The sequence below is a fragment of the Cyprinus carpio genome, chromosome B7, assembly GCF_018340385.1.
Source record: "Cyprinus carpio isolate SPL01 chromosome B7, ASM1834038v1, whole genome shotgun sequence".
In the NCBI taxonomy this organism is placed as follows: domain Eukaryota; kingdom Metazoa; phylum Chordata; class Actinopteri; order Cypriniformes; family Cyprinidae; genus Cyprinus; species Cyprinus carpio.
This window is the reverse complement of record NC_056603.1, coordinates 24,281,014-24,296,913: the sequence shown is the minus strand read 5'-3', so window position 1 is coordinate 24,296,913 and position 15,900 is coordinate 24,281,014. Positions and strand designations below refer to the sequence as shown.

General features: G+C 38.1%; 2 protein-coding genes across 17 annotated transcripts in view; one reads left to right on the top strand and one right to left on the bottom strand.

Moving 5' to 3' along the window:
- The first annotated feature begins 650 nt into the window (after nucleotides 1–650).
- On the top strand, nucleotides 651–8,384 carry kif9 (kinesin family member 9). 3 transcript variants are annotated; one of them, XM_042728072.1, is made up of 21 exons: nucleotides 651–712; nucleotides 845–945; nucleotides 1,609–1,774; nucleotides 1,859–1,965; nucleotides 2,038–2,268; nucleotides 2,624–2,707; nucleotides 2,860–2,952; nucleotides 3,115–3,262; nucleotides 3,486–3,550; nucleotides 3,637–3,714; nucleotides 3,841–3,909; nucleotides 4,051–4,155; nucleotides 4,259–4,314; nucleotides 4,405–4,497; nucleotides 4,591–4,725; nucleotides 5,548–5,682; nucleotides 5,804–6,012; nucleotides 6,150–6,329; nucleotides 6,599–6,711; nucleotides 7,492–7,587; nucleotides 7,696–8,384. In XM_042728072.1, exons 2-21 carry the CDS (start codon nucleotides 850–852, stop codon nucleotides 7,780–7,782), a joined length of 2,346 nt encoding a protein of 781 aa, XP_042584006.1. In that variant the 5' UTR covers nucleotides 651–712; nucleotides 845–849; the 3' UTR covers nucleotides 7,783–8,384. The 3 variants fall into 3 exon arrangements, with proteins under 3 accessions (XP_042584006.1, XP_042584007.1, XP_042584005.1); XM_042728073.1 differs by lacking the exon at nucleotides 651–712 and having other exon boundaries at nucleotides 809–945; nucleotides 4,405–4,495; nucleotides 4,595–4,725; XM_042728071.1 differs by lacking the exon at nucleotides 651–712 and having other exon boundaries at nucleotides 809–945.
- Nucleotides 8,385–8,573: 189 nt separating this feature from the next.
- The window catches only part of scrib (scribble planar cell polarity protein), a 73,436-nt gene continuing 66,109 nt past the window's right edge, over nucleotides 8,574–15,900 (bottom strand). For 9 of the 14 annotated variants that reach the window (XM_042728056.1, XM_042728064.1, XM_042728058.1 and 6 more), the window contains 5 exons: nucleotides 15,749–15,888; nucleotides 15,609–15,646; nucleotides 15,165–15,239; nucleotides 12,243–12,297; nucleotides 8,574–10,237 (listed from right to left, as the gene is read on the bottom strand). In XM_042728056.1, coding sequence (XP_042583990.1) covers nucleotides 10,113–10,237; nucleotides 12,243–12,297; nucleotides 15,165–15,239; nucleotides 15,609–15,646; nucleotides 15,749–15,888 — 433 coding nt within the window. In that variant the 3' untranslated portion in view covers nucleotides 8,574–10,112. Of the gene's footprint in view, nucleotides 10,238–12,106; nucleotides 12,141–12,242; nucleotides 12,298–15,164; nucleotides 15,240–15,608; nucleotides 15,647–15,748; nucleotides 15,889–15,900 lie in introns of all 14 variants that reach the window. The other 5 variants (XM_042728063.1, XM_042728068.1, XM_042728061.1 and 2 more) reach the window with 3 other exon arrangements.

Genomic DNA, 15,900 nt, shown 5'->3' with positions numbered 1-15,900 from the left:
CACATAATTTTAACATCTCACAACTTTCAAAACTGTTTAAGGGAGTTTTTTTAAGTTTCATCAGCCGAACAATTGTTTTGTTGAACAACAATCATCTGAAAGCACTGCATTTCTATATTTGACCATTAATATATACCATATTAAAACAGACTTACATAACAGAACAGCCTTTTGTGTTGATCAGGAATATTAGAGAAATAACATTTTCAATAAAGGCAATGGTACGTAAGCTTCTGTTTTAAATGGCTTTCCCCAAGTAATGTTCTGGATTTAGAAAGTGACAAAGCAGCGGACCGAAAAGGTCAACTAAAGACCTTGAAAAAAGTACGACTTAAAAATATAGTGAAATGCCTCATTTACAAGCGAAAAGGTCATAATTCCAGCCTGACTGAACATTTGTGCTGCCTGCTGTCCTCTTGCGCCACCTGGTGGTGATTTCACAAACGAGTTTCACGTGACATGATCGTATGATGCAATATATGTCGTGCACGATCATTTAAATTTATTTTTAGAATTTTTGGTCACAGCATGATTAAATTTTATCCTTCGAGTCCATTTTGATGACTTTGCAATAATGATAAAATCTTAATAATGAAAACTGAGCGTGTGAGTGTGTGAGCAAGAGAGAGTTGTCATGACAACGCCATCAACACTAACTGTATCCAACAACGGCGAGGCTAGTGTGTGATGAGCTAGCGCACGGGCCGCTGAGGTGAGTCTTCGAGACACTATTAAACCACCACGATTACTCTCGCTCGAGATTAAACACAACTCTCGTGTCATATAATAGCTTATACAGAGACTCGTGTGTGGCGCTGTGTGTGAGATAGCCGAAACATTGCAGGAACGATGAGCTCGCAGGCGTCTCCAGTAAAGGTGTTCATTCGCATCAGACCCACAGCCAGCTTCGCGCACGAGCTTATTGAGTGCCCACCTGACCAGCAGGTAACTCGTGTGCCCTATGCCCAATTCTGTCTTGTTCAGATGTTTATTTTAAATATACCAAATGTGTAAAGGTAGTGTTTCTTGCAACCTGTGTTTATTCCAACAAATTCAAATAGCAGTAAAACATAAGTACGATAAAAATACTTTTGTGCAAGTCATAAAGATTTGAAGATTTCGAATTCCTTCTGGAAATGCAGGAGGATTTGGCCAAATACTTAGTAAAATCCACACTTTAATAATTGAACAAATCCACAATATTAGCAACTAAAAATTCAACATCAAAATTCAGAGAGAGAGAAAGAGAGAGAACATATTTTATAGTTTTCAAATATTTAAAACTTAGCCAATATTTAAGTTGTAGCAGTTTTATTTATTTATTTTTTGAAAATGTGCTGTTTCTGAGAATAAATGTCATTAATTATTTAAAACTTAATCTCTTTAGCCTTCAGTAGAAAAGAAGAGAATCTGAGAAACTTTCTTTTTGGAGAAATAAAAAAACAAGGAATGTTTTTAAAGCACTATTATTACAAACTCCTGCATAAAATTAAGGCCAGAAATTATTCAATTACATAGTCTTGGGATCACCGATCCACAGGAAACATGCTTGAATAAAACAGACTGATGGGTGCTAATTATGCCTGTCCTTGTTTCTCTCTCTCTAAGACTTTGAAAGTGAGATCAAGGAAAGACTCTAATAAAGGAAAGAGGAATAATCAGCTGAGCTCATGGGTATTTCAGCTGAATGGGGTGCTGGATAATGTGTCACAAGAGGACACCTATGATCGTGTTGCCCGGAGTGTAGTGCTGGGAGCCTTCGCGGGCTACAATGGTTGGTCATTCAAATCTGAAATCACAAACATTCACATGGGCAGTCTATACTGTGAAATAAAAAGCTTATAAAATGTGTGTTTAGGTACAATAATGTGCTTTGGGCAAACTGGAGCTGGGAAAACATACACTATGACGGGTGCTGCAGAGACTTACAAACACAGAGGCATCATTCCTCGAGCCCTACAGGAGGTGATTCAGATTCACGATGAAGAAGCACAGTGTCAGTGTATCTGCTCTTATGGCTGACTCTCATTTCCTCAGGTTTTCCAAGAGGTGGAACATCGTGCAGATCATACCTTCTCTGTTCATCTCTCCTTTCTGGAAATCTATAATGAGACTATGGTAGACCTGCTCTCCAGCATAAAGAAAGGAAAGAGTTCGAATAGTGGGGTCTTAACTGTGATAGAAGAACCAGGGGGTGGAGTCTCAGTCAAAGGCTTGTCTTTACATCTAGTTCACAATGAAGAGGAGGCTCTTAATCTGCTTTTCGAGGTAAGAGGTCAAGTCAGAAAGTCACGAGGTATTTGAGCAGCTTATTTAAAATAAAAAGATAAATGCACATTTATCTCAGCAAAAAAAAGACCATTTCCAGTAAGCAGAATTCTTATCGGGTTGTGTTTGCACTGTTAGGGGCAAAGGTTTGTTCTTATCTCTTTCACTTCTGTTGACAAATTGGCTAATGAAAGCCATACGGCATAACCACCATCAGAAAAAACAGAAACTTCATTAAAGGTCCCATTACATTAAAATGATTGCCAAAAGCATGAATGAATTGCCAAAAACGAAAGGACATTCAGAATTGGATTTTCATATTTTTTTCATAACATTGCTCCCACTGCACTAACAGGGGGAGATGAACAGAATCATTGGACAACATGCCCTTAATAAACACTCCTCCAGATCTCACTGCATTTTTACTATCCACATTGAGGTAAGTCCACAACACATGCCTCATTAGATTCATAATCTCAAGACTAAAATATATTGAAGATCGTCGGATCTTAAAATGCTTGAGTAAACCTGCCTTTTTACACAAGGTGGTACTGTTTGGCATGATGTTAAATATGTTTGTTTGTGGCACAGTCTCGCTCTCGCACACTGTCGGATGCAAAATACATCACCTCTAAACTGAACCTGGTGGACCTGGCGGGATCTGAAAGACTTGGCAAAACTGGGGTGAGTTCATTACTCTATGTGCCTTACAGTTTAGCAGTAAACTGTTGAATGTGTAGTTTCTCAGATATTAGCACCGTTTGCACTAGTGTGTTAATCTTAACAAGCTCCTCAAATGCTTGCATTTTACAGTTTTTACTCTCTGCTTTCTGTTTTTTACTCTAGTCAGAAGGTCAAGTCCAAATGGAGGCCATGTATATCAACAAGTCCCTGTCTTTCCTGGAGCAGGTCATCTTGGCTCTAGCTGACAGTCGTAGGGAACATGTTCCCTTCAGACAGAGCAAACTTACCCATGCTCTCAAAGACTCACTCGGTTAGTGTGCTCCTGCAGTTAGTTCTCCCACAGAACTTCACCAACAGACCCACATCAGTTAGAAGCTGAGCTGTAGCAGCAGCTAGTATTCAACCATCAACATGTAAACATTCATTTTGAACAATGGGGAAATCTTCATTTCTGATAAATAAAAATGAACTGAATCTTGAATGGGACATGTGTGACCTAATGATTTCTCTCTGGCTCAACTGTTACTACACAGGAGGAAACTGTAACACAGTGCTTGTGGCAAACATATATGGTGAAGCGGCACAAATTGAGGAGACGGTGAGATGTGTGTTTTTTTTTTTTTAATAATATACCCAAGTCTAAAAAATATATAAATCTAAAAAAACTCTTGGTTCTCTTGGCAGCTTTCAACTCTTCGGTTTGCCACCAGAATGAAATGTGTGCAGACAAAGCCGTCAATCAATGAACATGTCGACCCAGTGGTAAGATTTTGTGTGTATTACAAAATTAACACTCTGATCATCTAATGATAATATCTAAGAAAGCTTCATGCGCACTTTCAATTAATGCATAACAGTTCAATGCAGAAAACTGTGACTGTTTATCAGCTCCAGGTGCGAAGACTGGAGAAAGAAATCCAGTTTCTTAAAGAGGAGCTGTCAATGTGTAACACCCTGGTGAGTACCAACATACACACATCCTGAATCTGTGCCTAAAATCTGATGCTTGTCACACAGCACAGTTATCCCAACTACCAAGTTCTGGTTTCCCAAGCTATGACACTTTGGCTTCTATTTTGATGTCCTCCTTACTTGTAGACTAATCGGGTTGGAGTTTCTAATGAAATCCTGTCAGAGAGACAGGTGGAGGAAGTGAGGAGTCAGGTGCAGAGATACCTGTCTGGATTACTGGATGAGATCCCGGTAAACACAATAGTTTGTACCTCAATTCTTCAAATACTCAAGTCCACATTTTCATAAATCGGTCTTACTTTATTAGAACGGAATAAATGATTGAATCTTTCAGATTGTGAGCATTACACAAATTCAAGAGGTGTTTGCCCAGTTCAAAAAAGTGGTGTTGTAAGTACAGTTACCTATTCATTAAAAATTTAACAATACTTAAAATGGAAGTCAATACATTACTGTAATGTTTGAATGTGTATTAAATAGGGAGCAGCAAAAGAAATTGCGAGAGCAGCTCGGTCCGCGAAACCCTCGGGTAGAGAAAGCCATGAACACAACACCATCTACTGTTGCAGAGGTCAGCCATATACAGATATTTGGTGGACAACAATACTTTAGTGAGAACTGAAAAGGTATAAACTGATGTCTCGTGCCTCATTAACTGTGCTACAGGCAGGGGTCTGTAGGTGCTGTTGGAGAGGTGGAGAGTTGTGGATATGGCCTTGGTTTAGCTAAATCTTCACAGAAACATCAGCGAAATGTGTCACCAAAACCAAGTAAAGCAAGAAAAGACAAACAGATCAGCAGGTGACAATCTCTTTTTCTAATGTGCGAGACAGGATGTGAAAAATTAACTAAGTATTCATGTTTAAATTTAGATATTCATGTTGAAATACACAATGTAACATTTTAAAATGTAAGGCATCATACACTTGTAAATATTTACTGAGAAGAACTGCTCACCATACACTACACGACTGAGGATCATGCACAATCATTGCTAGGAGATGCATGATAAATGAACACAAAATGTTCTAAAATCAGCTCAAAACATCAAACATGTTTTGTATCATAGTCTGAGGCTAAAGAATCAGAGTCTGTGCCCATCAAACACAGCACGTTTGTCTGTGAAATCTGTCAGCTCTGGCTTTAGGCTAAACCTGCGGACCGGCTCTGACTCAACAACTAGCACGGTCTCATCCAGACTGCAAACAGGGGCAAAAATCTATTTCAGCCTTTAGTTTGCCATGTTCTCTGTCAATAAACATGATGAAATCTCTGTGATATAGAAGAGAGTGTGATGCAATTGTGTCCATCTACCCACTCATTTCGGTCACAATTTTCTGGGAATGTAAATATTTGTACTTAATTTGAAAAAATAAAACTAAACACAGCAAAGAGCATATATGACAATCATTATATTTGAGAAATTTAAATGTTTAAAATTATCTTGTTCTAAAAATATTTTACATTAAGTAAAAGGCCATATTAGTACACCATGGTCATCAAACAATACCTCCATTCATGTACATTAGTAAAAACCACTGGAGCATTTGGAGTAAAGAAAAACTAACCAAATTTTGACTACAAGACTGTGAATTATGGTACTTCAAATCTTATATTGAACAGAAAGGAAGGAACAGTGAGTCAAGCGCCAGTGGAAAATACAACTGTGCAAGCCGAACAGCCTCTAAACATTACTGAATCTGACATGACCACACACGAACCTCAACAACAAGCTCCAGAAGAACAACACAGAACTGAGTAAGTGCTTCTTTACACCAGCAGAGCCGGTGAGCTTGAGGTGACCTCTGCTGACGGTACCAAGTACTGCTGCTAAGAACTAGACTATGAATATAAATGTCAAATTGAATGTATTTCTCAGCTCTCCTCCACCCAAAACTGAGGCATTTGAGGATTTCAAGGCAGAACGAGGAAGTGAGATCAACCGCATACTAAAGGAGAACAAGGCTGTGCTGTCGGAGCGCACGACCCAATTACGCATACTCACAGACGTCATCAATACCACTAAACGGGATCTTGACTACATTACATATGAGCTGCGACAATTCAGAGAGCGAAAACAAGGCCAGGGTAAGTATTACAGTAGGTATGTGAACCTACATTGATTTGCCTACAGTAGGGTAGTGTAGGAATGAAAAGACTAAACCAAGCTCCTTTCTGAATGAGATGTAGTTATCATATGGAACTGAAGGCTGTTGGTTTCATAGGTCAGTTTGTGAGTGCGGAGGGGGAGCCTGTGCTGGAGGAGGCTGAGCTATCTCTAGTGATGCAGCTGAAAGAGCTGAAGAACCGTTATAGACAAGCCTACGAGGATTTCAGAAGCACAAAGACAGAGGTCAGCTACTGTCAGCACCTGGTGAATCAGTGCCGCACACGGCTGCTAACTGGTGAGTTCCTCTGGTTCTCCACACAGCATATTGTTATAGTCCCTCCATGGTTCTCAGGCTTCTGTTTTTGATGAGAAATTAAATAACTCCGCCGATTCAGATAACTACAATTGTAATACATACTCATTGTAAACATTTAATGTAACAAAAACACATTTACTGACCTGATCTATACAAATACATTCATAGTTGTATTTACTGCACCTCACTGTTATACACAAGCTCATCTTTCTCTAATGCCATTCATCTGTTTGTTTTGTGTTTGCCAGAGTTTGAGAGATGGTACAATGAGTCTTTCTTGTTTCCGGGTGACGTGTTGTCAGTCTTAGAGACAGGACCAGTTCGACCAGGTCACATACCTGTGGACAAAGCTTTAACACTGGTCAGTAACATTCAGGGTTGCCAGGTTTTCACAACACAGCCTGCCCAACTGCTACTTACAACTAGCCCAATCATGTTTCGAGGACGGTCCACTGGTGAAAATCGTGTTGGGGGATAAAAACCATTTTGACAGAGTTTCCTTTCCTGTTAAAGTAGGCCATTTACGTGGAAAAACCGTGGACTTGGCAACACTGGTAACATTCCCACATGTGCTCATGTTTGATAAAGATAAATGTTTCTCAGCATATTAGAAGGATTTCTAAAGGATCTTGTGACAATAAAGACTGAAGTAGTGGCTGCTGAAATTTCAGCCTTAAATTACATTTTGAAACATATTAAAAGTGAAAATAGTTATTTTAAATTGTGATATTTCAAAATATTACTGTTTTAATGAATTTTTGAGCCAATAAATGGATCAAACATACAGTAAAATGGTAATTTTTTTAAATATTGGTAAACAATTTTTTTCAAAAACATTACAAAATCTTACCGTTCTAAAGCTTTTGAAATGTAATGATGTACTATCTATTAAAGGGCACCACTACTTTAAAAAAAAAAATTATATAATACTTGTATTTTTTTCTTTTAAACAGTTTTGTAACCTATTTTAATGTCAAGGAGTGGCGATCTTAGTCTGCATCGTACCGCTAGATTAGAACATCACAGAAAAAGGTTTTACATGTTTGCTGCAAACAATGTAACGAGCAGAAACTATTCAAAGTTTGATCATGTGATAGACTTGTTCCAGTGTGCTTGTGTCAGATGTTGTGTTATTGGACAGATGGATGATGAAGAGCAAAGTGATGGTCTCCCTCACAAGCTGCATGCAGACAGTACTGCGTCATTTTACAATGCCTATAACAGGACTCTGAAGAGGGTAAGACATTTACACACACCCGATACTAGCTTTCATTATACAGCACTCAAATGATGCTGAATGCAATGCTAAATCTAACTATATAATGAAGGTGTCTTTCATTTACAGAGGGGAAGCAGACAGGTGTCTCGAAGTCCAGAGTCTGTGAGGGGCAGCAGGAGTAAAACAAAACTCCCTATTCTCCCAGTCATCTGATGCAGGTCCCAGAGTGCTTGACACTTCCTGAAGAACGTTTCCATGAACGTGTGAAATCAGTAGGACATATGAAAACATCTGCTAACTGAAATCTGCTGGTGCTGTATCATGTAATCTATCCTTAAACTTGTAACTGATACTGTTCAAATGTAAAGACAATGTCTTAATTTTTTCTGAAAATAACATACTGTGTATTTTAACTGTACATTATTATTGTTAGTTCTTTGTTAGAAATGTTTTTAAATATCAGTTTACACTTTACAATATATTTTACACTTTGAGAAAACCGTAGTTCGCTCTAATCAGAGGCAAGAACAACCTCAATACATCAGGTTGTTAAATGAAAAGTAAACTTTATTATTCCTGAACCACAAAATAGACTTCTTTGGTTGTACAAATTCACTAGTTACAGTCCTGAATGAGCGCTATCCCCAGACCTTTAGTCCCACCCTCCCCTTTAGCAAAAAACAAAACAAAAAATTCTCCCAACAAGAAACCAAGACAAGAAAACAATAAGAGAGTTCAAACTCTTTTGCTTTGAAAAAGTAAAAATGTAGTGAATCCCATTATTCCATTGGTTACAGAAAACCAACCTCTTTTTTCTCAAACTACAGTTTTTTAAAAAATACAATGATGAGCAATCCCAAACTGTTATTAACCAAAACTGAATTTCAGTCGACACAAAAAGCTAAGATTAGTAAATAATAAAAAAAAAGTTCATATGTTTGACAGGTTCATCGGGACACAGTGTTGATGGCAGTTAGGGTGGTGAACAACTGATCTGAGAACAGTGAAATAAAACTGTTTATTTGAAGGAATAATAAAAGTCTATCATATTAGTCCTCACACAGGATTGACAGTAAAATTGCAAAATTGCAATAAGCCAATATACAAACACAGGGATCAGTCAGTCAAGACCCTGGTAGAATCATCTATACCCTCCAGACTTTAGTTTGGTCTTGGGGCAGAAAGGCTCATTTTCAACTCTGATTTTTGCTTCTTTTTTTTTAGCATTTATACATTATTCACACTATGAGCTTTTCAGTGGCTTTAAAAGTTCAACTATTTAAAATGTAGATTAGAAAACATCTACTACCTTCACACACATGTCAGAATAAGAGAAAGAAAAGATATTCATAGATGTCAATAGAGATCAAATGTTTTCAGATGATTCGATTTCCTGCTCCCACTCCCAAAATGGTACCATGTGTTTATGGAGAGGTAACGTGAGGTCTGGCCAATGATGGGTTGTTAAAGAGTGAATTCTCCACTCTGGTCACTCAGTGTAGCAAAGGGAATGATTCAATGCATACATGGCCCAGAACAAGAAGCAGAAATAGAAATAGAGGATGCGTTTTAGTGTCCTTGAGGAAGAGGATCACCAAAGGAACACAAATCTTGTGAAACCATTATCCCCTTCATTTTACTCTCCTAGTCCAGTAAAGGAAGACTAGAGATCGGTTAAAAGGTTTAGAATGACGCTACTCGATACAGTAGGTCAGACTTTATGATATGGCATGACCATACATATTACCAAAATGTTTATAACAGATCTTTAAATAAGGTCAGATGCAACCTTTCAAAAATATTACATTCATTTGCATCACCTTAAAAAAAAAAAAGATTCTGTTTTGAAAGTGATATAGATATAAAATGGAAAATTTATATCCATACGCCAAGGCCTCATTTTCAAATTTAAAATGTTGCAAGAAAATTTATCCCAAAACCAAAAATCAAAATTCGTCACAAAATAATCAGCTTATACATGTCAAAAAGCCTCAATCTGTTCCTCTGTTGTATTGGAATCCCATAGATTAAAAGCAGTATATTACATTAATAAATTACATTTAAAGGAATAAAAACTTCTTTCTGATTGTGAATTAAAGCAACAAAAGAGAAAGTCTGGCTTACATGAGGCAGTGAAGGTAGCAGTATGTTGTCTGCAAACTGAATCTCCCAAAACAAGAACACGGTTACATTTAAATAGCTCCTTTTCTGCCTTTCCACATTTTCATTTCCAGAGGAGGTTTCCAAAGTGTTAAGAAAGAAACCCACAGCATCTCTTAAAATAACTCTTCTGACAGACAGAAAACTGGGGAAAATGGGTCAACCAATCAGCCATCATCTGGACTCCTCATAGTCAAATCTGAGCAACCCTTTTCAACTAGCGTTTGGGAGACTCACCTCCCACCCCTGTGTTGTCGGCACTGAAATAAGAGTGGTTTAATATCTGTGTACAATGTGTATTTCAGAGCATCTCTTAAGCATTATATGATCACTATGTGTGTTTTATCTTCACAGTTCAGATGCATTAGTGTGTGAGTGTACGGTTATGTGGGCACAGGAGCCTCCAGGCTGCGGCGGCCCTGTCGTAGTTTGCGCTTGTTACTGTAGAGAGCCATCTCCTCTAGAGCAGATGTGGTGGCCACAGGAACTTCTGGATCTACAACAGACACTGAAAGGAGAGAGACAACAAATGTATTAAATATTACACTGTAAAGAGGAGCTGCTGTCTTTGTAAAGCGTCCTTCATCCACTGAAAATAAGAAATTTGCAATCTTCTAATTGACAAGTGACAGCTTTTATAAATGAGAATGCCCTGCTTTTATATATGCTTCTATACCAGGGGTGGCCAAAGTCGGTCCTGGAGAGCCACAGTCAAGGGTTACTAGAAAGCTACAGGCAGGCTCGTTTTTATAAAGGCTGGAGCAAAACTCTACAGGACTGTCTGTCCAGGACCGACGTTCCATACCACCTCCTTGTCTTTAAATGCATGTAGATTTCAGCTTAAATCCCACAAACTCCAGCAAAGCAGTGATTCAGGAGAGCCATTCGGAGCATAAGCTGAAAGGCAGAGCCGCACACCATGCAGAAAAACCCCCTGCAGAGCACTGATCACATTTGGGCACCTTGAGTCCACTTACTGAGATTAGAAGCACACAGGTAAAAATATATATGCATTGTACAGCAATGCCTTCTGGATTATGAGATCAATCCCTATTTTAATAAAAGTTGCAGTGACAGATCTCCTGTTAGACATACAAACAACAGGTTCACCAATTTTTCAAAATATAAAACATGCAAGCTGCAAAAATTACATGTTAGTGTTTTTACTCCCAATGCAGCAGAGAGACAGCATTTTTTGGACATTGAAAATTGCATGATTATGCACAATATATCGGTACCATATCAGTTATTGGCTAATGTTAAAGTTTTTGAAATGTATCTTATTACATGGCTTTCTGGAATACTTGATTCTGATGTGTCAGTCTCGACATTCCAAGGTCTGATATTTACTGATAATGACTTCACTAACACTAAGTATAAAATATGTCTAATCACAAATCAATATTTATTGTTCACATTATTTCGTAAAAAAGTCATCTAGTAAATAGTATGACAGTTCTGATCTTTTTTTAAAATGTCAACCCAAATTAATATTTTATTTCCAATGATTTACTCATGTGGCAAGAAGCTGGGTAATAAGCGGGATAAATGTACACCCAGCTGGTTGACAATGACAAAAACAACTGGCAAAATTATTTTGCAATAACCAAGCTTGATGCATCTGCCCTGACATATCTGTCAGTCAGTATTAGATGTGTATATTTCCACGGTTTTTACAATAAAAGCACCATTGCCATCATCTCAAATTTAATTTAAAGTTAATCTTTGAAACAAATAATTTAATAACACTGTTAAATGTAATCTTTAGCACTCAAACAACTGAAATCTTATACAGAACTAAATACTGTAAATTTACATTACATTTTAAAAATGATTGATTTGGGTTTTTAGGTTTTACTTTTAATTTATTCAGACAGAAGTGTATAGAATTTAATACGGATCATTGTTATCAGCCATAAAATAAAAATAATTATCAGCTTACAATTATTAGAATTGTAATATCAGTGTATCATAGTTACAGTAGCTATTGTGTCAGCCAATGCTGTTACACAACATGCCAAACAGAAGATCCATTAAAACACTAATGGTAATGTTATGGCAAACAGCAGCATGTGGCATCACATTCAGACTGCTAGAATTGACATGCAGTCATGTCGTCAGGATGTGTTGCAGGTAAAATTGTTTGCCAGAGATGTTAGAGAACACACCTATTTTGAAAAATTGGTAGAACTCTTAAATCAAGTAACCTTGATTCTCTAAAAACAAGTTGAAGAATGAAAGCACAGAGAAACCCACTGCTCATCTGAACCTCCTGTAGCTAATAAGTTCTGGCCCATAAAACAAGTGCAGTACAGCAGGCATCTTATCAAAACCCAATGCATATGCACACACAAACACACACACACAGATCTCCTACCAAAATTAGAAGAGCACTTATCCAAGGAAGTCGCCTGTGTCAAGAGGACAATAACTGTGAGCCAAGTACTAGTGAACACAGCACATAAAGACACCCTGTATACTACAGCACTGACCCACACACGAGGAGATCTTACCTGGGTTACTGGAGGCATCATCCACGAAGCGCACGTCTTCACCTGCACCAGGAGACTGCAAGAGAGAGACAGAGCGTGAGAGGAGGAAACAGAGATCAGTAAGAATTCACCAGCTCATCTCTTTCTTTCCGCCAGAGTAGACAATTGAAAGAGTGAAACCTTTAGGTGTCTCCCAAGAATAGCTATTTTTGGTTAAATTGCTGAGTGTAAATAATTATAATAATTTCTCATTCAATCTAAAAGACAAATGTAGATGACAAGATGAGGTCTTTTGAATGGCAACATGCTCTTGATATCTAAACCATAGGGCTGTTCTGGGAGACACCGCTTCACCTTCACCTGACCAGAAAGCACTTTGTAGTGACTGAGTTTGAAATGGTCCAAAAAGACTCACACCACTGCTGCAGACAGACTTACTGAGGCACATCTAGATTAAAACGCTTCAGATTCCTGTTTCAGGTCCATAAACCCTGCAAAATGTTCCTCTCTTAGAGAGCCAGGGATATGCTGTTACAGGATTGGCCTAATAATGCTGATAATGCCCCAATAATTACCCACAACACAACCTTTACCATCTTTTCACCTGAGAATTAAGAAATGGCAGAAAATTTATAACATACCAACCTCTGCTTTTCACAAAGTCCACTTGAAACTTCACACAACATTCCTTCCAAACACAACACAGGCATGCTGTACAAACCTTCACCCCCACCAAAAATATGTTGCCAACAAGTTCTTTTTCATTTTTTCTTTTTCAAAGGCTCAAAAGATCCTCTGAAAACCCCTAAGAGCAGTCAGGGTGAAGGTGCTTCTTTACACGTTAAGTCACATAACACAACATAAAAACTCACAACACACAGTCAAATCATGGCAGTCTCAAAAGGCCACCAAATAACACAAGGATTCACCTGGCTTCCTGTACACTGCTTTGCTCGAATACAGTGTGCAGTAAATTAAGACTGACTGCTTCTAACATGATCCAACAAATCAAACGTCCAGGTTTTAAAGGCAATTTTGAAATGGGAACTTACATTACAGTTCAGAAGTCTGGGGTCGGTAAGTTTTTTTTGATGTTTTTGAAATAAACATTACACTGCAAAATAGTATTACAATTAAAAAAGCCTGTTTTCTATTTTAATATCTTTTAAAATGTGATTTATTTCTGTGATGGTAGACCTGAATTTTCAACATCTTTACTCCAATCTTCAGTAGCACATGATCCTTCAGAAATCATTCTAATATGCTCAAGAAACATTTCAATTTAAATTAAGATGAACAGAAAGTTACAAAGGACAGTGTTTATTTGAAACAGAATGTAAAAGTCTTGGCTGTCACTTTTGATAATCTTAAATTATCAAATTAAATTAAATTAATTAATTTCCTTACAAATCTTACCAACCATAAACTTTTAAACATACTATATTTGTAATATATATCCTTGTAAGCTTGCTTGATGTTATTACTGCTATAATAGAATATTTTTTACGCACACTTTTACAAAAATAAAAATAAAATAACTAGCAACACTGAACATTCTTGCCACAGTAGTATTATGTGGCTATTGGCTATTGTGAGAGAGAAACAAAATTTCAGTTACGTTAAAAAAGTTTTGTCTGCATATCAGAGGACAAAATACTTGAGAATGAAAATGGAAAAATATAATAACATTACAACTGTAATTACAGAAAATATTTAGAATATAAAAAAAATCCTTAAAAGACAGTATATACTAAATATTACTTGTTATCTGTCACTCTGATTACAGGCTTTATACAAGGCTACCATGAGTTAGAGAAGAGGACTGACTTGCCTGATCATACAGACACTATTAGACCCATTTCTGTCTCAACAGGACAATGTGAGTCACAGCTGTTAGTAAAACCCCATACATGACATGAAGACATACTATTCCAGCTTAACTTATCAAGTAAATAATGTAGGTCTTCAAAACCATGTGCCCCACCCACTACACTCAATTAAAATCAATGGAATTTAAAAGAAAGTTCTGCATTAATTATAGATTCCAAAGAAAGATTTGCTAATTGCTGTCACTGAAATAATCCATATTAAGCAAATTTAATTGTCATGGGACATGTTGAAAAAATGGTAAATGCCAACTATGGATTGTGTCAGTCTCACGGATTTGGTGGTCTTTTGGTCTGGTATAAGAGGAAAAGTATTAGAACATTAACAATCATAAAAATGACTTCACCCCACATGCCCAATTTCCCTTCATACAAAGATCCAGAAACACAACCACAAAACACCAAGACCAAGAAACACAACGTTCCTTTGTTCCCATGACCCCCTGCGTCCCCAGTAGAGCTGTCTCTCCCAGTGACACCACACTGAACAGCTACATTCAGCTCTTTTACTCAATTTGATAATCGAAAGAATGGCCTTCAGACATGCTGCAGGAGTCAGACCGGTTTGGCTGTCTGAGGGTGAGTGCCTGAGAGCGGAGGGAGGGAGAGGACAATGCAAAGATACTTTCCTTTTGAGTGTTTTAGTGCATTAGAATGTTACCCCACGTTCTGGATCAACGCAAAGCCCATGGACCAAACTGTAAACCCCACCTCTACGCTACATCCGCATACCCAGAAGAGAAGCACCTGGTATTGACAATGTAAGTAGATTAAGGACAGGATGTGCGTTAAGCTGCGGAAATGAACCTCAGAGCCGAAAACTAAACCCAAATCGCTGACAACTATGATCCAGAATGATGCTTAAAGCTGCAGTAACATGAATGAGCATGCTGCTCGCGCTGGCGAGTACAGGGCCCTGACAGTTCAGAGTTTTAAACTAGCTATCAGAAGGGCCAGGGAGAGGAGGAGCAGGGGAGCAGGGAAAGCCAGGAGGACAGGAGTGGTTCAAAGGGATCGTGCAGGCTGGACTCCTCGACGCTTTGCATGCAGGCAATACCTGAATGTCGTAAACGGGTTTGGAAGAAGGAATGGCAGCAAATTGTCGGTAGTCAAACTTCTTTTCTGACAGGGACTAAAAGGACAGCAAACAGGCATAAGCAGTGGAGAGATGGAGAGAGAAAAAGGGGGAAAAAAATCAATATCACAAAAGAGAGACGGCAGGATGGATGGAGGGAAGGACAGAGGGTGAGAAGCAGAGATGTGTAAACGTACAAGAAAAGGAGGAGAAAGGACAACAAAGATAAGAGATAAAGGAAAATTTCATGGATGTTGCTCTATATGCTATGGACATGACTGTTAGAGTAAAGAATGACTTTATCATTGAAAGTAAAAAAAGATACTAAGTGAATTTGTCTCCCAAAACAGCATTACTTGTGATTCAAAATGTGCCGTTTGTTTTGTACTAAATGGAAAAACGAAAGAAAAACCAATGGTCTCATACCAGTCTGCCTGGCGAAGTCACTGCCCGTGGACTGATATCTGTTTAGGAAACCAGAAATAAATTGAACACAACTGACCAGTAACACACAACAGAGTATACTCTGGCATTGTTTCACTGACAAAGGTAAATGAGATCGTCACCTTCCATTGGTGTTGGAGAGGGTGTGGGCGCAGGGGACGGCGACTCTGACAGCTGATCCAACGTCCCACGCTTCTTCCCCTCTTTAGACTTGGCAATGACCATCTGAGCCTTCAAAGCATCCTGCTCTAGAGACTTCATCCTGAAAAAGACA